This window comes from Coptis chinensis, chromosome 6 (assembly GCF_015680905.1).
Source record: "Coptis chinensis isolate HL-2020 chromosome 6, ASM1568090v1, whole genome shotgun sequence".
In the NCBI taxonomy this organism is placed as follows: domain Eukaryota; kingdom Viridiplantae; phylum Streptophyta; class Magnoliopsida; order Ranunculales; family Ranunculaceae; genus Coptis; species Coptis chinensis.
The window spans coordinates 61,184,243-61,205,918 of NC_141461.1; the positions used below are offsets into that span (position 1 = coordinate 61,184,243).

Genomic DNA, 21,676 nt, shown 5'->3' on the forward strand with positions numbered 1-21,676 from the left:
AATCATAATTACCAAAAAAATCTTGTATTATTTTGAATAACCCAGAGAACCAAGTTGACTGGGAAATACTTATTGATATCACCGGTCTACACAAAACTTCTGTTCTTCTGCCCTCTTCAAATAGTACAAAATGTCTTCAATCCCAAATGGAGAATCTCCTTCTTCATTCTTCTGAGCTCAAATTGTACAAAGTTATAAGATGTGTAAGAATAGTACAATGGGCTAGATCCACACATGTTAGTAGTCAGTATAGGTCAAAACCAACCTTTAAATCTTTCAGTGCACCAAGTTCTTTTGCAGCCAAGTCAGTTAAACGGGCAGAAATATGCTCTAAGAATTCGAATACCTGAAAATTGTTACAAGAAGATCCCAAAGATAGATAAACAAACAATGGATCATTAATAATAACTTAGAATGGTGAGATGGACGAGAAAAAGGTAGTAAAACCTACTGTGAGATGTCAAGTATTTCCTTGAAGACGAACAACAATAAAATTAAGAGACTTTCTAGGAAAAGACCACGCCGATATGAGTTGAGAAAAACTATTTGAGCTTAGATGGTACATCAACATGACTGATTGATCAAATCATAAGAATGATCTATCATTCATGTTATTCAATATTTCAAACTATCCAGCGGTGAATCTATGAATGTTAGATGTCGATGGAACTATGAATGATCAATCCATGATGAACATCTTTTTATGGGTTATTAGCCATTACGCATGTTTATTACTTGAACTTTATAAACTCTTGAACACCTGCAAGCATTTTTCCCTCATTATGTTGATATTTTTGATGATTTCAAACAAATTGATATTTAATTAGTTGGGAATATGAGCCCAAAGTTGCAAAAGTCATATCTTTGGTGGTTATTTTATGAATCAAGGGTACTTTGGTCATTTCATGTAAAGAGGGGTAGTATTCATCGAAGTTACATTGCCACGGATATGTGCGTCGGTGTGCAACACGGATACTGGTCTCCCTCGACACGGGAAACATACAAAATTGAGGCATATTCCATACAATATGTATTTGTGTGTCCGACACGGACACGTAGATACATGATACCGACACAAATTATTTATAAAATACGCGTGTCCATGTAACAAAGGTATTCATCATTTACCAATGAGTGGTGTGAGTTGTTGGATGTGGTTAATCTCTATCAAAGATGTGTCATGTATCTTCTTTTGTTTGAATTTGATCTTGCACAACCAATAGGTCTTTAGGTAATTGTTCAATGAAAAGGGCATTCAAGACATTTCAATTGCCTTGACTACTTAAGATAAATGGGGAACATATTTTCAAAGAAGGAAACAGGGCCTGTAACAAAAATCTTGCAATGTAGGAGATGAAATTGTAATGTGTAGTATAGGTCGAGCCCAATTTTTCCATATCGGCCTATATTTCGACCCCAAAAATCGAAATATATCGGTCTAAAAGCAGTTAAAATTTCAATATATATCGAAATATCACTAATATATAACGACATGTCGGAATTATCAGTCAACAGTCAATAAATAAAATCGGTCAAATAGTCAACAATTCAATCGATATATATCAACTATATCACCGATATATATCAATATATCGGAAAAATATTATATATATCGGTCCAAAAATAAAAATCAATATATCTCACGAAAATATCACATTATTTCCATATCGTGTACCCCATATTCCGATATATATATCACGATATTTTCGGCCTTGGTATAGGTCCTTTTAGGCCTAAACATTATCAAAGATAGTATATGAGGATGCTAGTAGATGTATTTACACCAGATTTTAATGAATACAGTTGGGGGTAAAACTCCAACCCCTAACTTTTCAAAAAAAAAAAAGTATTGAAAAGGGTGCAAAAATGAGCTTGTTTTTGTAAAACTAGTTTTGGGCTTTTTCTTTCTAGTTAAATTATTCTTGTAATTGATTTCACTTAATCTAAAACCACATTTTATTCTCGCGACACACGATTCCCTTTATCACGGTTTGGTGATTAGTAAATTTGATTTTTGTTCATCTATATCTCTTCTATAAGAACTTTGGGTCGAACTACACTAGATAAGGCAGCAGTTTTCTCTTCTCTTCTCTTTTTACAAATATGATTTCCGCTTTGAGTAATGATCGAGAGTTCTAAAAATCCGCCAAGGGCTATTTGGCAAAGTCCGTTGTCGTTGAATCCTCGGGAGGTGTGTGACCCGCTTCGAAGATCTATACCCGAATTTTACAATTTCACCTTCGTGACATTGTAATACCACAAGCTCGACATTATCACTACATTTTTTCTTATTGATTCTTTAACCCGAAGATACTAAGATATAGAGTCAAAGAACCAATAAGAAAATGTAGTAACATTGTTAGAATATAATACTCTGCTACTCCTGCATCCAACACCCGAAGAAGATATAGAGAGTCAAAGAAGCAATAAGAAAATGCAATGATAATGTCGAGGCTTGTAGTATCACAATGTCCGAAGGTGAAATTGCCACCAATATAGATGTTGGACCTCCCTAACACAAAATCTCCCGTGATGACAACAAACTCCATGAAACAATACTTAAAAGCGGAACCCTAGAACTCTCAATCGCATTCCGGACGGTAAAATCACAATTTGTAAAACAGGGGAAGAGAAGAAAAAGCGGTCTTCTCTAGTCTCGACCGAGATCATATAGGAGAGATAGAGCGTGATAAAGGGAGTCGATGCCGTAATAAAATGTGGTTTTAGACTAAAGTCAAATCGCCATTACAAGAATAATTTAATACAAGAAAGAAAAAGCCCAAAAAACCAGTTTTGCAAAAGTAAGCCCACTCCCCAACCCATGTGATGCCCAATTGGGTGGTTTTGCACTCTCCACCCCCTCAGGTACGGGTACGGCGTGCGGGTACATCTGCGATTGTTGTTTTGTTTTTTGGAGCTCCCCAACTTTGGGGAGGCTCCAAACTCTTGTGGCCTTGTGGGCACGTAGAGCACCCTATATCTCTCCAACACTTTCCTTATGCAAGGCATAAAAACTATATAAACAAAATAATCTTAAATTCAATGTGGGACTAACCCCTTGAATGTGGTAGAAAGAATAGGCCATGGGTTCAAACCCAAGCAAAAACATTTTCATACATATTTAAAAACCAAGTTATGTTTTTATAACAATCCCCCACATGTATGAAATAAGAAAATAATATAAACTGGAGTGCTTTAGAAGTTATGAATGGGCTGAAGGTGTCATAAGACTTGAACCTTCGCTTAGTGTTAGTCTGTTGGGTTTACTAGTTGACTAGTGAACTAAGTCTTGAACTGTCCAACTTTTGTGGAAACCAAGTCAATGATAACTCACATAACTTTCAAAATCATCATAGAGTTCCTCGATTGTGCTCAGAATCTGGTCCATAAGCTTCCCAGGTTTCATAAGTGCTACTAGAGAACTAGCATATCCAGTTCCTATAGGAAGCGGCTCCACTTCCTCACTTATATAGGAGTTTCTATCTGGAGTGTACTGTATCACTACACCCCACTGGATCTCTGCTGTAGAAAGCATTAAGAGTTAAAACTCATCCTTAAGAAAATACAGAAGGTTAAGGCAAGTTGACTTGGATGTCGTGTTATTCTGGGGGCAGATTTAATTCTCTGATTTATTTTTATTTTATTTTTTTTATTATTTTTTTTTTTTTGAAGTGGGGTCAAACGAATTGTTTTGTTGATGTCTACAATAGTTTATGAAAAATGGGTCCTAACAAGACACTACTTTTTAGTACTTGACGCTTGAAAAGTGTCCTATACCATATTACACCCCTCATTTGCATTACAAGAGTTTCCCGATTACACATAGAATCTTCATAAGTCACCACTTTCAAGCAAGGAACACATGCCAAACTGTAAACTTGGTGAACTTTTCACAAGTCATCCATTTGAATCATTGATCGATCCATGATGAATGATTGGTCAGTAGGAATACGAACACTATAGGTTGGTGAAATAGAGAACAATCAATCACCATGAGTGATATATCACTAACTATGTCGGTGGACCTTAGATGATCGATGATGAAGAGTGGTTGATCACTGGTTTGATGTATCTATCAATCCCGACACAGTGAATGATGGTTTTTCATATGAAATTATGAATCTCCCTAACGACTTTGTTTGCTGCTCAAGGCACCCAAGCTCAGCAAAATGAATCTATAAGTAAGTCTCATGCCTTCAAAAATGCACCTTTGCCAAGATTATGAAAACTTATATATCAAAAGAAATTATTGCTCCCTTTAGATTCAAAGCCTTCTTGTTATCTCACTGTTTACCTTGTCACGTACACATAATATTATACAACGGGACTAGAGGCATAATGTCCCTTTTTCTACCTAATATAAACACTAGGATATTTGAGATTACAAATGAATTTTCTCAAGAAAAAACTCGCTTTGAAACACTGTTCAAAACCAAGTCGGGTTCACTTCAACAAAGTTTTAAAATTGTGGTTCAGATAATACCAAGGAAAGTATTCATACCATAGGCCAAAACAAAACCAAATAATGAGATAAAATTATAAAACAGAAATCTAAGTATGCATATGTGATCAGACCAAGCCCTATTCCAGCCCACATGTTGGCACTACAAAATCATTTGTAAAAGACATTATAGTCATTTTCCAAAAAAATTATAGAGCATTGAATAAGTTGATAAGATCATTCTAAATCTAAAATTCAGTAAAAAGAAAAATGAAACAAGTTCAATTTCTTGTGGCACGGATATGTCCTAAGGTTCTACTTAACTTCTACCTCACTTTCTCTAGTGTAAGTTTATATCACACAAAAAGGAACCTATCTACTGTCAATGGAAAAACCTGATCCTGGCTATGTTAAGTTAAACACCAATGGGTCTCTGACTCCTTCAAACCAGGGATTCAGTGGTATAGCAAGAAAAGAAGATGGTACAGTGCATTTTGCTTACATGGGCTCTAACACAAAGAGGTCTATTCTTCAACAGGAGCTGATGGCAATTGATGTGGGGCTAGATGGGTGCCTAAAATATGGCATACCCAAAGTACAGGTGTTCTCTGACTCTACGAATATTGTGAGTATAGTTAATGGCTTGACTATACCCCCGTGGTATTGTCAGAACATTGTACTATCTATCAGGAGCAAAAGGGAGCAACTTAGTTATAGTAGTGTCAACCACTGCTATAGGGAGACCAACAGGGCTGCAGATTTATTAGCTAAATGTGTAAATGACTCTTTGGAGACTCTTTTGTATTTTATACCCCCTCTGGATGAACAATTGTCATATCATTGAGGAAGTTTCTGCCTCTACTATTCTCTAGTGTGAGTGTTTAAGTCTCTATTACGAGTTTTCCCTCTTAAAACCCCTGGCATTCCTTTGTTCCCTTGGGATCTCTTAACTTGGTCTATCTTTATCAAGTTAATAAGCTAAGTTGTGAACTTGTAATTACAGCATTAGTTGCCACAGAATTTGGCAAATCTAAGACCTTGCATGTTTTCATCTTTTACTTTAGGGCTACTCAACTCTGAAATCTGAGCGCTGATTATCTGAACCAGCCCAAGATTCAGCTCAATAATGCACATTCTTCCTATCTAAATAACAAACTACATAACCCAAAAGCAAAGAAGTGAAATAACAAACTAAAGACAAACTTTGAACTATTTTGAATGCAGCAAATAATATTTGTTAACCACAGAAAGTGATACAAACCTTGGCTGAATTTTTTGCCATTCTGCGCTCAACAGCATAATCCACATAGCTCGAATAGCCCAGCAATCGAGCAAGTTTATGACGTAGCTGAACCTGAATAAAATCAACAGCAGACCAATATAAAATCCTGGTTTGTAAGTACCACTACATGGCTACATGTTTGAAACAAATTAATGTTTGCTATCTGACTGATATCGTCACATCTTGAAAAACAAGATTTAGTTGGCAAACTTTCACATACATAATCCACGTGCAAGAATACATTCACAGAACACATAAATTATGCATCTAAAAGCAAAAAGTAGATAGTAAAGGAGATACACTCAGTAGTTCATATGTTTCTAAGATTGTGGATTGCCATTTTCTGTCAGAAAGGAAAGTCGACAGTTACAACAGTATCACATGCAAAAAACACTAATTTAAAAAGCTGAACCAAAAGTAAGAGGAACAGATGAATACCAGGTCCACTCCAAAACCGCCACCAGTCTAAAAAAACGATATAGGAACATAAGAAGATTGTACAAATGAACAAGAAACAAGTAAAGAATGCTAAACACAGTGACAAATACAAGACTAAGGGAGTTAATGGTAATGATAGCTGAGTACTATTCATGCCAGATCACTACATTGGTTTGAGTTAATAAAAGTGAGGAAACTCGTGAGTGAGTCGTGACTGACAAATCAACTGACATAGATTGTACATTCGTTTTCTCACAAAAGAAGAAAAAAAAGTTGCATCCAGAACTGAGTGGACTTAGCGATCCAGACATAACATATCCAGTATTTAACCAGGAACTGAATTACCTGGACTATAAGGAAACACTTGATAATCCTACGAATATAATATTCATATATAATAATAATAATAATAATAATAATAATAATAATAATAATAATAAAATAAAATAAAAAACAAACAGCACGAAAAATAGCCAAGTTACATTGACACAGGTACATGTATCCAGATCCAACACGAATACTGAAAGTGTCCGACACAGTGAAATATTAAGAATTGAGGTATCAATACAATATTTGAGTGTGTGTGGTCCCACACGGATACGCAGTATGGAAGACATGGATTATTTTTGAAAGATGGCCTATCCATGTAGCATGGGAAAATAGAATTCAGCATGGACGATTTGGACCATGGATACCTATTTGTCACATTGCACCACATTACAAGGGCTTACACCTCTTCCTCTTCATCAGACTGATACCAGAGAAGGTTTGTGAACCTAAGATTGATGTCTTGTCTCAGAGTTGGTAGTCATCATGTAAGAAGACGTTTTCCCTATGAGGTTGCACGGCAAAACGCTGCATACAATGCTTTGATATCCACTATAACATATCCTTCGATCAAAATCATAATAGAGGAGAACAGTTTATTGTAAACACACAAAGGTTATTCAATGAGTACCACAATACGCTGCTTGAACAACCCATTTCCACAACCTCAATTCCATATTTCCATCACAACCGATTTGCATAAATCCTTAGAACAACAAATCCTCTGCTTGATGCCTTGGCAGAAAGGGACACGTCAGATGCAAAACTTGACAGTAGAAGAAATACTAATTTTGAGCCTTCCCTTGTAAAGGACGAACAATCTTTGACTTATGGTTCGGGTGGGTGAAGTGTCCTACCTATCTAATGACTCACGTAGAACTCTAACAACTTACTTGAGTAGTCTGTTAGGGGAGAGGGATAAGCTACACTGACCACACATGCATGTCAATATTTGGTAACAAGGAATGGCAGGGGTGTAATCATCATTGTGAGCATATTAGAAAGGACAAACTGCCTCTTCCCCACAGCTGAACTCTCATGGACGGATATCCTGCATAAATCCCCCTCCCTCTTCCCCTTAGGAGTGAGCATCGGAGAACAAACAATGAAACTAATCCAACAGAAGAAAAATGCAGTCATAGAGATATAGAAGGACTATCAAATCCACATTACATATGCATTATCTTAGTTTTGACTTCATAGATATCTAACTACACTAATCAGTCGCCTTTAGAGTTCTCTACAGATTTCCTACTAGGTTTTATGTCGGCCATCAAATCTTCAGAGTTCAGACTTCACATAAAGTCCGATTGATTCTTAATCTTCAAAGAAAACTGACTTTCCGCTAATGACCGTATACTCCTCTTTTAGGATAAACTTGTCGTTGGCTCCTTTCTTTCCGCTAATGACCATGTATAGTTGGCTACAAAGTTCTTTTCTTATAACTTCGGATTAAAAATATGAAATCCCTTCATCATATCCATCTTAGAAGAGTGGCCGGAAGTTAGAAGTGCAGTGACTCGTTTCGTTTGCTTGGGTAGAAATCCATCATTCGTCTGTGGAACCGAGTTTTCATCATTAAGTGGTATCACAAACCGAAGTGGATCCCATCCTTGCCAGTGAATCTCCATAGAAGAATATCTAAATTCCCATGTTCCTTTACAAGTTTTCCAACTCACTACTACAATCTCCCCATGAGAAAGGACCTTGAAGCAATGAATACCTTTTGTTTCATATTAACTTGATACCTAACCAGGTGGGACAAGAAAGTTTCCTTCCTTCATGATAAAATCTGATTCAGAAAAAGAAAAACAAAATTGTTATCTTATGCATTGAGTATGTATTAGGCTCGCTACCATAGCAGTTTGAAATTCACAAATCATTCTGACCTGACGCCGAGGGTCAGAAATTTTTCAAATATGAAATAATATAAACCTTCAAACTATATGCTCATCATTAATGCAGCAAACCAGCTTGATATGTAGCAGCAAAAGAAGATTAAAAATTTGACAATACTGAAGATTGAGTACTCAAAACACATTAACTCCAATGGACACTTTTTACAGAATCTGCCTTCTGTTAGATATACAAATAAAGAATTAAAGTTTAAGACTTTAAGGATATGAAGACATACTGATGGAGTTATATCTTATGACACCAATACAAACTCAGCAACTTATTAGATGAGGTAAGAAAACCGAAACACATACTACCATAATGGTCCAGTGAAACACGGAGGAAAACTGCAGCCAAATTCATGACCATGTAGATTTCAGTCACTCGCATCATCTTCTCAGTGAGTTCTCATTTCTCAACCATGTGAAATAGTGAAATATTTCTAGAAAAGACTGGTTTGTTCTGACATTTGGAGTATAAAGAACTGAAGAATAAGGCACACTCAAAACTACAGATAATACTGAGAATGATTAGTCCCTATACAGTCATCATAACATTTAAGATGAAATGCTTCTGGTCGACAACCAGGATGGTGAGTATCAAGATTTAAAATGTGTAAATTGCAAACATCCGAAGGAGCCATATATAGAGAGGAAAACACATAGTTGAGAAATTTCTTTGAAAAAAAAAGAATAGTAATAAAAATATTAATACAATGACCTCAATGGGTTTATATAGATATTACAATGAACCAATATAGCAATTACATCCTTAATTGACACTAATCAAATCAAATCAAATCAAATCCTAAGAATATTCCATTGATCCTACTATATCAATCTTGACCATGATCTAATATATTTTTCTAATTTCTAGAATAATTATTATGCTAATGATAGAGTGCAAATGCACTATATTATTCTAACATTCCCCCTCAATCTCGTCAACATCAAGATATCTACGAGATTGATCACACCACATTTCCATAAAAAGAGTGTCTCGCTTGCAACTGTTGGTGATGAACCCCACTATCCTCAGCTCGAACAGATTGAATCATATTGGCGCATAGAAAATTGGTGAGGTGTCCACTATTGGACATGATTATAGACTCGATCTAAGCTCCTTTTCAGCTCAATCATTGGCCGTAGCCTCTTTTGGTCAATGAGGCTCCTAGTTAGCTTGGTCAACAATCTTTGATTGGCTTGGGTTTTGAATGACCCAATACCATTCTCAAAGAGCTTCTCCCGTACTGATGGAATAGAGCTAAGATAGGATGAACTTCTTTACAGACATCAACATATTAGCTTGACTTAAATATATTACACCTTTATAATGGAGGAATAAATAGTGTGGCACAGTAAAGGAAGCAAAGCAACAAACAAGAAGAACACTGATATTAAAGCCAAAAAGGCAAAAAGGAGAGAGAGGAAAGGTTGTGGTTTGGCAGTAATATTATTCTGCAGCTGGTGAAAGAATATCTCCCAGGAGACTGCTCTCAGCAGAGCACCTGCTCGGTACCATGGGAGCATTATTAGAAGAGGGAATTTTATTGATAATCAAATGATTAATACAACGACCGTGAATGGGTTCATATAGAGATTACAATGATCCCACACAGTAACTACATCCTTAATTGATAGTAATTAAATCAAATCAAATTCTCAGAATACTCCACTGATTATATTATATCAAACTTGATCATGATCAAAGATATAATCCTAATTTCTAGAATAATCCTACTGCTAATGATACAGTGTGCCTTAATGCTTATATTATTCTAACAGTAGTAATGAAGCTTTAAACAAACATGATTTCCCAGGAAGCGTTACCATGTTTTCAACAATAGGAAGATTGGCTTTTCCACATCTCTGCCCATATGCCACAGCAACTCTTTTCCTGGTGGCTCCAACCTTCATTAAAAAAGGGGAAACCGTAAAAGACAAAAACTTTAATGATCCACGGTTTTCTCTCATAATTCAAGTGCAAAGTGCTACACATCTACAGCTTGCATTCCAAAAGTCAACAAAAAGCTATAGGGTTTACAAACGTAGTCCTTCAAGAATGCCATCATATCGCCCAATGAGCAACAAAATGCACAATGCTTAGACAAACATTTGGTTGATATACCATCAAGATACATTTTGCACATATCAAAGACACTAATTAACAAGATAAATTTTAAGTCGGTAACATATCAAATTAAATGCTAACAACAACATTAGCAAAAAACAAGTCAGTAACATCAATTGAGGATGTTTGACAAGAAAGTTATTGGCGCAGCATATATCTTTCTTAAAATTAAGGAATTGTAAGGAACCTGCCCGCCTTCTTTTCATGATTGACTCGGTAAATTATCTAAAGAATAAAAAAAATCAAATTGCCGCTTGGGTATACACTGGCTATTAGTCTAAATGTCGCCAAACCACGTACCATGATAATTTTAATATCATTATCCTGCTTGGGTAATTACTCCACCAGAATACCATGGTTTCCGGCCGAAAGACCGTCCTCATTGTCATCTTCAACAAGAGACGGACCCATATTGGCCCCCACTTTGCAAAGTCCTAGTTTATGGGTCCAAATTCCATAAATCCCAAAGTCTCAAGCACCTCCATAATATATATATATATATATATATATATATATATATACATCCTAACTATGACATCCTTATTGTACATCCTATCAAAAAGTGCATTTCAACAATGAATTAGTGTATGATTTTTTGTAGATATAATCTACTCTTCATGGATTAGATCTCTACAAAAAATTAGCTAAATTCGATATTTCTAGCCTTGTCAAACTTAAAATTATTTCTAGACCGTTAGATAAAATTGCAAACTTAAACACTAGCAGATGACAAAGTTCCACATATTGGATTGAGCTAATTTTTTGTAGAGATCTAATCCATGAAGAGTAGATTATATCTACAAAAAATCATACACTAATTCATTGTTGAAATGCACTTTTTGATAGGATGTACAATAAGGATGTCACAGTTAGGATGTCACCCTAGCCAAAGTCGGTCAAGGCGGTAGGCGGTGCCCAACCAACTCGCCTAGGCCTAAGTCGGTTCAAAAAGCAGTCTAGGCAGGCTAGGCAGACTAATCGGCTTCTAGGCAGTCTAAGCGGGCCAATTAGTCGGGCTAGGCAGACAAATCGGCTCAATTTTATTTTTTTTATTTTTTTATCAAAAAATAATTAAATGTCAAAAAAAAAAGGCTCGTGAAGGCTTAAGATTTGAATGAGTTTAAAAGACTAGAGCACAATATAAATTATATGTCACTATAAGAAAGAGAATGTGTTTCTATATGAAGTCGCTCTTTGGTCCCCTATTCAACTCAATTGTTACGCCCTTTTGTAATAAGTACTTTAGTTTGTATTTATTTTTTGAATTATGGTAAATGCTTGATTTCTTCACTTCTTGTAGTATGTTGTGTGCATGACTATATATTATAATATATTTATTAGGAAAAAAAACGCTTGAGGCCACCCAATCCCGACTACCGCCTAGTGTTTTTTAGAACATCGATAAAAACTAAAGTAGAACCACACCTCTTTATTGCACAAATGTGAACCTTACAAACCCTGCCTAAGAGTAAAGCAGCTATGCTGCCAAAGTGCCGCCTAGGCGCTCAAAATCACCAGTACCTTCTAGTCGCTTTGAGGCCAAATTTAGAGAAAATTATTATGCTTGTTGCCAAGGTGGCCAGTTGAGAAGCCCGCCCCCCATCACAACTAGACAATCATTAGAGTTACTCAGAGAGGCACAACATGATACATGAACTCGAAGTCATCAAGCCCAATATACTTGGAATTACTACCTACACATTCCCAAAAGGATGAAAATGACCTATCCTCTCTTATGATGTAAGAATACGCTCAAGAGGGTCAGAACGGACACTCTAATCGACCACAGCCTGAGCTTTCAAAGTTGCAGGAAGAACAACCCCTCTATCTTCAATTCACAAGCCCCAAACAAAGACTGAAACTGCCAACAAAGATTGAAACTCACTGCAAGCCCCAAACAGCATGGACACAGAGTTCTGACATGAAACCTAGCTTCACAGCAAGCCCAAAACCAAATACACAACAACATAGCTCAAAGTTTGACCCATGGCAACTCAAGACCAATTCTATTCTCAACCAAACATGTTCTGGCCTTCTGGGTAAACTAAGGACAAAAAAGAAAATAGTGAAGTTATCAAGGTTAACCCTGCAAATAATACAATTGATTTGCAAACTAGCTGAGGCAGCTCAGTGGTATGGCATAGCTGTCAGCTAATGCATCTCAACCATCTCTCTCATGGGACTGCTGGACTTTGCTACTACAACTAAATCCCTTTGCCACAATGGGATACTTGAACTTTCTTCAAGTCCTCCGTCTTATGATACACAACTGGGAAGGGTTGTGGGGACTGGGGAACCACCCACGACCGAGGAAGTAAACCAGCACTTTCCGAGCAAAGAAAAGGGAGGAGCCAAAACTTACCCCACCACCGTCGCCTCTTCCTCTGCAATCTGCAACTAACTTGAAAGCTGTGTTGCATGGGTACGCCTCTCCTTCCGCCGTGTCCCGTGTCGTGTCATACCGACACCGACACCGACATTACCCATTCAGATAATGCGGGTTGGAGTGGTCGGAGGGCTTTGAGAAAAAAACTAGGTTACATGGACACGGCAATATCTAAAATAAATGTGTCGACACAGCTAAATGCGTGGAAATTCGGTAGAGCACGAGTAAAGAACACACAAACGACTATAAAAAGTAGTAAATGATGAAGAACCTGTTTTCAACGATCTGGTTTTCTTTGATGAAGACACGATTTGGTTTTCTTTGATGATGACGATATGGTTTTCTTTGATGAAGAAGAACCTGGTTTTCTTCTTTATTTGGTAGGTGTGGTTGGCGGCTACCAGATCTATTTTTGAGAAGAGGTAGGGTTTGTATGTTGGGAGAGAAGTTTACTAGGCTTGGGCCTTGTTTAATTGAGCTTTCACTTTTCTGTTTTTCAGGTAATGAAACATCTACACGTGGAAGGAGTTTTGTGAATACAGAAGAAGGACCCGTGATATCTAATTTATCTTGATTTTGTACAACAAAATAAAATAAATAAAGAAATGGCAACTTATTGATGTCATATTGCATTTTTCAGTTACTTACTTCCATCTTAATTACAATTAAGTGGCATTTATAGTAGTTTTGGTTTAATACCGCACTAAATTTTAGTAATTTATAAATTTAATTGTTTTGAGGATTGAAATAAAATAATAAATATATTTAATAAAAATTCAAAATAAAATATTAGCCGTGTCCCTTGTCTCGATATTTTAGAGCTTGCCGTAATCTGAATCGTCGCATCACTGTCCAAATCGGACACTGCATCTGCACTCCATGCAACACAGCTTGAAAGATGATATCTCATCCATTGCTAATCGATCTACATCAATTATTGATCCAAAGAGGAAGAAACCTGCCTCATGTATCTACATCAACTTCTGAGCCTCATGGTTTCTACTCTGAAGATTGAAACCCTAATTTTGGGTGTTGATTTTATTGAATAAAATGGTGTTCTTCATTGATCTTGCTTCCGCGAAGAATATTACATCAACCAGTGAATTTACAGATCTACGAGTAACCAAGATCAGCATAGTACAGAAGCTACCGCCCTGAATAATTTGTCCCCGCTAGAGCACACACTACTTCCCCAACCCCCGACTCCTCTACAACGAGGGGGCTATAAAGTCCATAAATTGTACCAATGCATCAGACCTTTTCTGTCAAAAAGCTTGAATTGAAAGAACACCCATTCAAATAAAACAGAATAAATGTGTGGATGAAATATATCCTTTGAAAACCAATTCTAAATAAAAGTATGGACATAAGCCCAGTAGAGTAAACATATAAACAGAGAAAACATCATGCATCTGCCAAAACATAGCAAGACTTCTAAGGAATAGGGTGGGAGAAGGGGAGATCTACTTAAAATAAACAAGACTTCTACCAAAAGCTAGCAGTTTCAGTATTTTTCTTATATTAGACACAATTATGTCCTAAACAAGAACTAGGGATAAGGGGAAGAATCTGGCCAGTAGTTGAGAAACATACCTTACAATGGTCCAATAAAGGAGAAATATGATGCCTTCTCAAGGTAATTTTGAATTGACCATTTTCAGCCTTGTCTAAGCTCTGAAAAGAAAAGGCATATTTAGGAATTCTAGCACATAAATATAGCATACAGAGAAAACAACTAGAGCTCAACCAGTTAAACTTCATCAACAAAAGGTAAAAAGAATATATAGAATTGCATGATTAATAGTGAAACTCCTTCAAATTTTTCCTTTCTATCTCCAACATGGAATGGTTCCTCAGCTCCTTGCCTTCCACTCCGGAAAATATTCATTGCAGGTAATTTTGGATCTTGATCGTATATTCTTGATAACAATTAGCTAATATTAAGATTGAAGGGCTGAGTTTGATGGTAATTTGGATATTGATGCCTTCCTTGATTTGATAAATGAAATAGAAAAGGCATTTAACTATAAGAACCTGGAAGATCTAAACATGTCAAGTTAGCTACTACAAAGCTTAGAGGGTATTTGGTGGGATAAGCTATGAGATTTATAATCCCGTATCGGGTCTCTAAATCCCAAGGCCACTCAACTCGAAGTTAGATACGTAAATAAAATATGGTATAAGAGCGACCTAAAGGATCCATGTAGTCTATGTCACCAACTTAAAAAAGACCACGTGTTTGGCTCAGGTTTGCCACACCTAAGGCATGTTGAGATTAATAATCCCATATCCGTTTCTAAATCCTAAGCCGCTCCACTCATCGCCAGTGATTATTCAGTAGAACTCCCTACAAGTTCAAGCTTTTAGAGTAACTGCCAGTTTGACATGGTATCAACGTGCACGCGACGCCTGGATTGGATGGGCATTAGACAGTCTACAATTAAGGTGAAGCAGGCATCAGGGCAGGCTCACCTACCCGTCCACCATGTACACCATGAGTAGTTGCTCATGTTGTATGTGCTTTCCTTGAGATGGTGTACTCTTGAAATGACAAAGAAAATTTGGATTCTGAGCGTGTTGATTGTGGTGGACTCATTTGGCTCCATGTGGAGATTTGTTCACCTGTTGGGGTGTGTGTGGAGCAAAATTTGTTCCACATTGACCAGGTGGAGGTCATACACATAATACACAAATGATTTAAAGATCTTAACAGTGTGACGGGACTAAATTTAACGGCACTCAACAATTCATGCTATTTTCTTAAAAAGACGCGGCACTATTTTAAAAGGTTGTGGCACTTCATTCTACTTCATCTTGACACCCGGCTCATGAAGTGAATCTTTAACATTCATTCAAGTGCATGCTCATACTAGTGCACCACCCCTTTAAGACCGCAGATGAGTTATTTCTTGCCTTGGGATATTGATGCAGAAACGTACAGTAGATCTTATTTTATTCAGTTATTATTTATATTCAATTTTATTTTGTTGCAGTAGTTGTTTCTAATTAGGACTCCTGGCTATTAGTATTCATCATTTTGGAATTGAACTTAAAAGAGTAAAAATGTGATTAAAATTGCATTGATGATTAATTCTTGGTATGTTACGCCAATAATTAAATCATTTTCTTTAAAGGCCTCGACACTAGTAGAGGCACAAACTCACATATAAAGCAAAAAAATATTGTTCTCACATATAAAGAGAATTTTTTTTTGGTCTCTGACTGGTATCTTACCAAACATTTGGGCTAAAAAGCCTTTTCGAGTGTCTCTCTCCCACCATACCTAACAATGTCGTTGTCGGGATTGACAATTTATAACCAGTTCTACTCTACCAAATGATACTGTCCCCACTGAGCAACCGGGCGACAGACTAGGGTTGGGTTTATTCAAGGTCTTTGACACAGGTATAGGGACATGTCTCACTTATAGCCCACGCTATCAAGCATTTTCCGACTGATATGGAGGTAAAGCAACTGCCACAACAATCACAGCTCACGAAGAAGTTGGAAAGCACCCAGCCAAAGAGTGGTGATGGTTAAGGCAGATGCTTTAGTCCAACAACGGTCAAGGAACATTTCAGCTTGTGCCTATACTAGTCTCCATATCACGACTTGTGCTTAGATAGTCTTGAGGCCATGTGAGAATATTTGAGCTTGTGGGAAATATATTGGAGCTTGTGCCCATACTAGTCCCTAGTCCATTTGAGTTAATCTCACTTCCCAACTTCAGCAAAAGTTATTGTGGCTCAAGCCAGATTTGCGCCTGGGCCTGGTTTACATTTCAATATCTTGTTTCCATGTTCCTATACGTATATCGGCTAATCCCTGTTGAGGGTGGCTAAGTGAGCACAGTGTCACGTTGGTATGGCATCATAGGCAAGGATGTCTCTCCTAACAATGGTGGCAAAGGGGAAGACGTATATGGAAAATGATTCCTTTTGCGGTTTTGTGGGGCCTATGGATGGAACGGAATAGAAGAACTTTTGAGGGTGTTATGGCTTTTTTGGAGGAAGTAATCATGTCAATTAAAGGTCTCTTATTCTTCTGGGCCAAAGCTCATGAGGAAACTAGTAACATTCCTTTTGAGCACTTTGTGTGTAGATGGGAAGATATTTTGACTTGAGAACGGTGTTTTCTATTTCTTGTGTACATTTGTTGTTGGTCTTTCTTTCAGTTGGTTATCGATGTAAGGATACCTCATCCTACTATTCCTATGTTTTTATATTTTTATATCAATGAAATATCTATTTACTGATTAAAAAAAAAAAAAAAAAAAAAAAAAAAAAAAAAATGGTGGCAAAGAGTGCTGGAAAGACTTCTAGCGCAGAAAGGGAGACTGTAGCGCCAGTGCTTCAATCCAATGTAGATCAGGGAAACTTTTAAATTGCACCTTAACCTATTGGCGGTGGCCAAGTATGACTGAAAAATGCTGGTACGGGGCATCTTCTTAGAAATTGAAATAATATTGGTAAAAACTCCTATAATCTTTTCGAAAAATATATGTAGTGTACTTGGATACTTAAGTTCTTACGTAATAAAAGGATTTTAGAAAGGCATTGCGTGCTTATATGTATCTGTAGCGCATGACTTATAACACATAGAAATCCTCTTTTATAAGAAATATTTCATAAAAACAATTTGATAAAAGGTGACACTAGCACTTTCAAAGAAGAAAAACAACAAAAAATGAAGCTGAGCATGAAATTACCGACCTTAATGAACTTTGGTGGCATCCCATCTAGCTCTCTCTCGTTAAATAATATAAAGGAACCATCATCTCTCAAATTTTGGACATACTGCATACTTAACTCATCTATACGAGTTCTCAACCGTTGCACCTCTTCTCTCTTACTCAAAGTAAGGTTCATTCCATTCCGCTCAAAACCCTTAACCTGTCACTGAACATGGAAGAATCACTATGCGAACCACAGGACGTGCAACCATGCAGATAATGTGCAGTATAAAGTAATCAATCGGCTAAAATTTCTACAAATAACAGTTACCTAGAGCAACAAAAGCATAAGGGTACAAAAGGACAGTCTTCAAAACTGGAGAATCCAACCAACTAAGTGAGAAATCAGTGCACACATGAGCAAGACAGAATGCAAAAGTCTAAGGTTCAGTAGCATGGCAAAGATGCAATCAAGTTTTACTATCCTCAAAAACATTTGGGTTAAGAAAAGCACTTGCAGTGAACTAAAAAGGTTGTGGTTGCATTTTGATAAGTCAGACAAAGATGTACATATGTGTTAAAATTTTGCAAAACAAAATACTTAATAAAAACATAAATAAAAAAATAAAATACGCCAAGAAAATGTAGTGATCAAGATTGGTCATATTTTAGATTCAAATTGTCATTAATGTCGAAAGCAGTGATGTGGTGTGCACCGGGCCACAGTACCTTCATTCTCTTCCTTTTTCATTAATGCAATTGAAATTAGCTCCCGCGGCAGGTTAAATCACTACTTTCGGTCGCTACTCGCTTGAAGTGTAGCGAGTAGGTGTAATCGGTCGGGCATTAATCAGGATTAATCAGACGATTTTTTATAACACTATATTTCTTTACAAATAATTATTAAATATATTTAACTTTGAAATACCAACATAATGAAGCCAATTAAGAACCCAATCAATCAATAAACAATTAAATCACTCAATCAACTAAAATAAATATGATTGAAGTGTAAAACTTTACAGAATCGAGGGTTGGTCGAATCGGCGAAATGTCGAGTTCAATGTTTAACATTGAAATAGTTGAAATAGTGAACATAATTACTCGGCTAATCGGGCCTAATCGGCAGAGTACTCATGGAGTTTTTGAGCCCGATTGTGATTGGGGATTAAATTGTTAGTCGGGTTGGCTAAACAGCGAGTAGCGAGTACTCACTGATTACTCGTCGAGTACTCAACGATTTAATAGCCCAGGCTCACAATATATGTAAAGATTAAGGGACTCCTCTACACATTAAATAAGACTACCTGCCAACTCCAATTGTTTTTATTATAGGTTTTAACAAAAATTATGTTGATGAAGCCGTGTTTCATATTGTTGACAAAAATAGTCATAGACTTTTGCAAAAGCTATTCATTAAACTTATAAATGTGGGAAGACATGACAGCATAACAAATTACTTATAACACAACTTGATACAAAACTAAATGGATCAATGAAGAAAACAGAGTAAATCGGTGTCCCACTTTCAAAGTTAACACACCACGCCCACATGGGCAGGTGTCCTGAAAGACGCTTAGCTGAGAAAAAGATAATGCTCAAAAAAATTAATAATGCATTTATGTTTCTATACCAGGCATTGGACGTAACGTTTGGCCTCAGGATTTATCTGTTCCATTTTTGCAGCAAAAGTATTGATAACACGGTAGACATCCTCGCATTTGCTGATCATCTTGCATGAAGTAATGAACCATTAAGATATCCACACATAATCAAAACAAAGCAAACTGTATTAACAATTTGGACATCAGAGAAGCTAAATAATAAACAGGAACCAAAAACTAATGCAACAAATATGAGTGTTCTTCTTTCAGTTACTTCCATCTCTCTGTTCAACCTCAGCTCGTAGGTCACGCCAAACTCCCTTCCCTTTCTCTCATCTTCCACTTCCTCCTTCTCTTTTATCTTCTCTTCTCTATACTGTTCTCCTCCCTCCCCCTCCACTTCACTCGTGTTCACACTGCATTAGATTAATCTAATACCTAATAATCTACCACGGTGATTGGTTACATAACTGTCCAATACCCTTCACGTGGAAAAAAGTGTGAGTCATTAACTCATTATACACTGACACATGTCATTGAAACCTGAAAACAGGGATTAAGAAGCCTGGGAGAGCATTCCAGTCCCAAATTATGAGATACTTTACATTTACCATTTATCACATGCTCTCCCAAAATCACATTTTCTTTATTGGCAAAAAATATAGAAAAATTAATTACAACAGCTAACCCCAAAAACACACACGCACACACATACACATCAATTTTCCATTAACATTTTATGCTTGTAGATTATTCTATAAAATCACCAATCTAGTTAAAAATTACCCTATTATAGAAATAAAAGAAAAAAACAAAATGAAAACCTGCAAATTAGGACATGAGCATCAATTCTCCTCTCAGCTTCATCACTAGCTTTCCTTACATCATCCAAAACAGTCACCATTTTCGGAAACACGCAAGATTGTACCAACGGAAATTGCTCCGCCTCTAAATCTGCCAAAGGCAATATACAATTCGCATACGTAACCTACACAACACAGCACATAAAATAGTAAACACAAATAAATAAATAAACATAATAAACTAGCATAACAAAAAAATAAAATAAACCCACCTCATCTAGTGGAACTGAAGCTATTTTATGATGAACCGCTTTAGATTTGGCGATAATTTGATCGGCTAATTTGAGTATCTCGGATGCCGATAAATTGACACGAACATTTGATCGTGGAATATCTGTTAGACAAATATTGATAATAATTAGGTTTAATTAATAAGAATTAGGTTTAGAGAGAAATAAATGTTACCTTTATTGGTGGACTTGTAATTATTTTTATGTTTGTTTATGGTTGTGATGAGGAAATTGAGAGCGACTGCTATTATGGCTGCTGTTCCAGTTAGAGCAAGTATGTTTCTCTCTTTCGCCATGTTTTTGGCGTGTGAAGCGGCAAATGTTTGTTTGTAGTCGGGTGCAGCAGCTGAAAGGGCCGGGCCAAGCCCTTACCCAACTCTCTTTTGTAGTTTTGCCCAACTGTTAAGCTTGGATTTAAGAGCCTTTAAGCTTTTGAGTGAGAGTATATATAGGTTGCTGCCATAATCTTTCCATGTCCCAGCACAGCTGCACTGTCCCCAAAATCTATCCTTTCTCTTTCTCACATGGGCATACCACCATTGGAGAGTGGTCAGAGATGCCCCGAGTGTGGAACTCAACTACCTTGTTATTAAACTTTGTTAGCCAAAGATTGTTAACAAGAGTTCTATCAATCTTTTACCATTTTCTTCTTACTTCACCAAAAATTGTCCATGTGAAGAAGTTTCCAGTTGACTTCAAATCAGACAAATTTGCTTGAGTAATAACCTTGGCAAAAGGAGCTATCTCTCTAGGGTGTACAACTTTACCATCTATTCTCTCATTATTAAAGTCACCCATTAGTATCCATGGAGAGAGGATGGAACTATTCATAAGCTTTAAATCTTCCCATAGCATGAGTCTTGCTCTTTTACTATTATTAAAGAAGCACCACATTACAATGGATAAATTGAAGGAACAAGGAACAAGCAGGGTCTTTACTTTCGATTGATAGAGCACTATGCAATGCACCCTGGAGAATTCGGTTCCCTGAAGCGAAGATTTTTCATATACCCACAATAGATTCCGATCATAAATTTTTTGTGTTCAGATTTAAACCATATTACCAAAAATTGAAACGCCCTTTCCGATTTGAAGCAATGTGGTTGTCTGATCCAACTTGCCAAGATGTTGTACAGCGTGCAATGAATCAGTTGTTTAATGGCTTGCCTTCATATACCTTTTGTCGGAAGCTGGCGTATTGTCGACACTTACTTATCCATTGGAATCACACTCATTTTGGGCACATAGGGACAAAGTTGAAACAAATTGACGAGTAGTTAAATCAGTTGCAGCAAAACTTTGCCATGGTTGCAAGGCCATCTGAACAGGATTTGCGAGAAGAGAAAGATTTGTTGATGGAATATAATCAGATTTTGAAGAGACAAGAAATCCATTGGGCTTAGAAGG

General features: G+C 36.7%; 1 protein-coding gene across 1 annotated transcript; it reads right to left on the reverse strand.

Moving 5' to 3' along the window:
* Window positions 1-49: 49 nt before the first annotated feature.
* LOC147493816 (putative thimet oligopeptidase) lies at window positions 50-20,645 on the reverse strand. Its single transcript, XM_086565354.1, has 11 exons — window positions 20,445-20,645; window positions 20,252-20,373; window positions 20,001-20,164; window positions 19,206-19,296; window positions 17,613-17,792; window positions 14,494-14,574; window positions 10,214-10,294; window positions 6,162-6,188; window positions 5,703-5,795; window positions 266-346; window positions 50-171 (listed from the first exon to the last, which is right to left on the reverse strand). The coding sequence occupies exons 1-11, from the start codon at window positions 20,563-20,565 to the stop codon at window positions 79-81; spliced, it is 1,134 nt and encodes a 377-aa protein (XP_086421480.1). The 5' UTR covers window positions 20,566-20,645; the 3' UTR covers window positions 50-78.
* Window positions 20,646-21,676: the final 1,031 nt, after the last annotated feature.

Bases quoted from the DNA above. Each gene is read 5' to 3' on its own strand.
- LOC147493816 (XM_086565354.1), bottom strand. From the start codon at position 20,565: ATGGCGAAAGAGAGAAACATACTTGCTCTAACTGGAACAGCAGCCATA. The intron at 20,165-20,251 runs GTGGGTTTATTT...TGTGTTGTGTAG, and splicing joins CTTCAGTTCCACTAGATGAG to GTTACGTATGCGAATTGTAT. The intron at 10,295-14,493 runs GTATGTTTCTCA...TTTTTAATGAAG, and splicing joins CTTTATTGGACCATTGTAAG to GTTGGAGCCACCAGGAAAAG.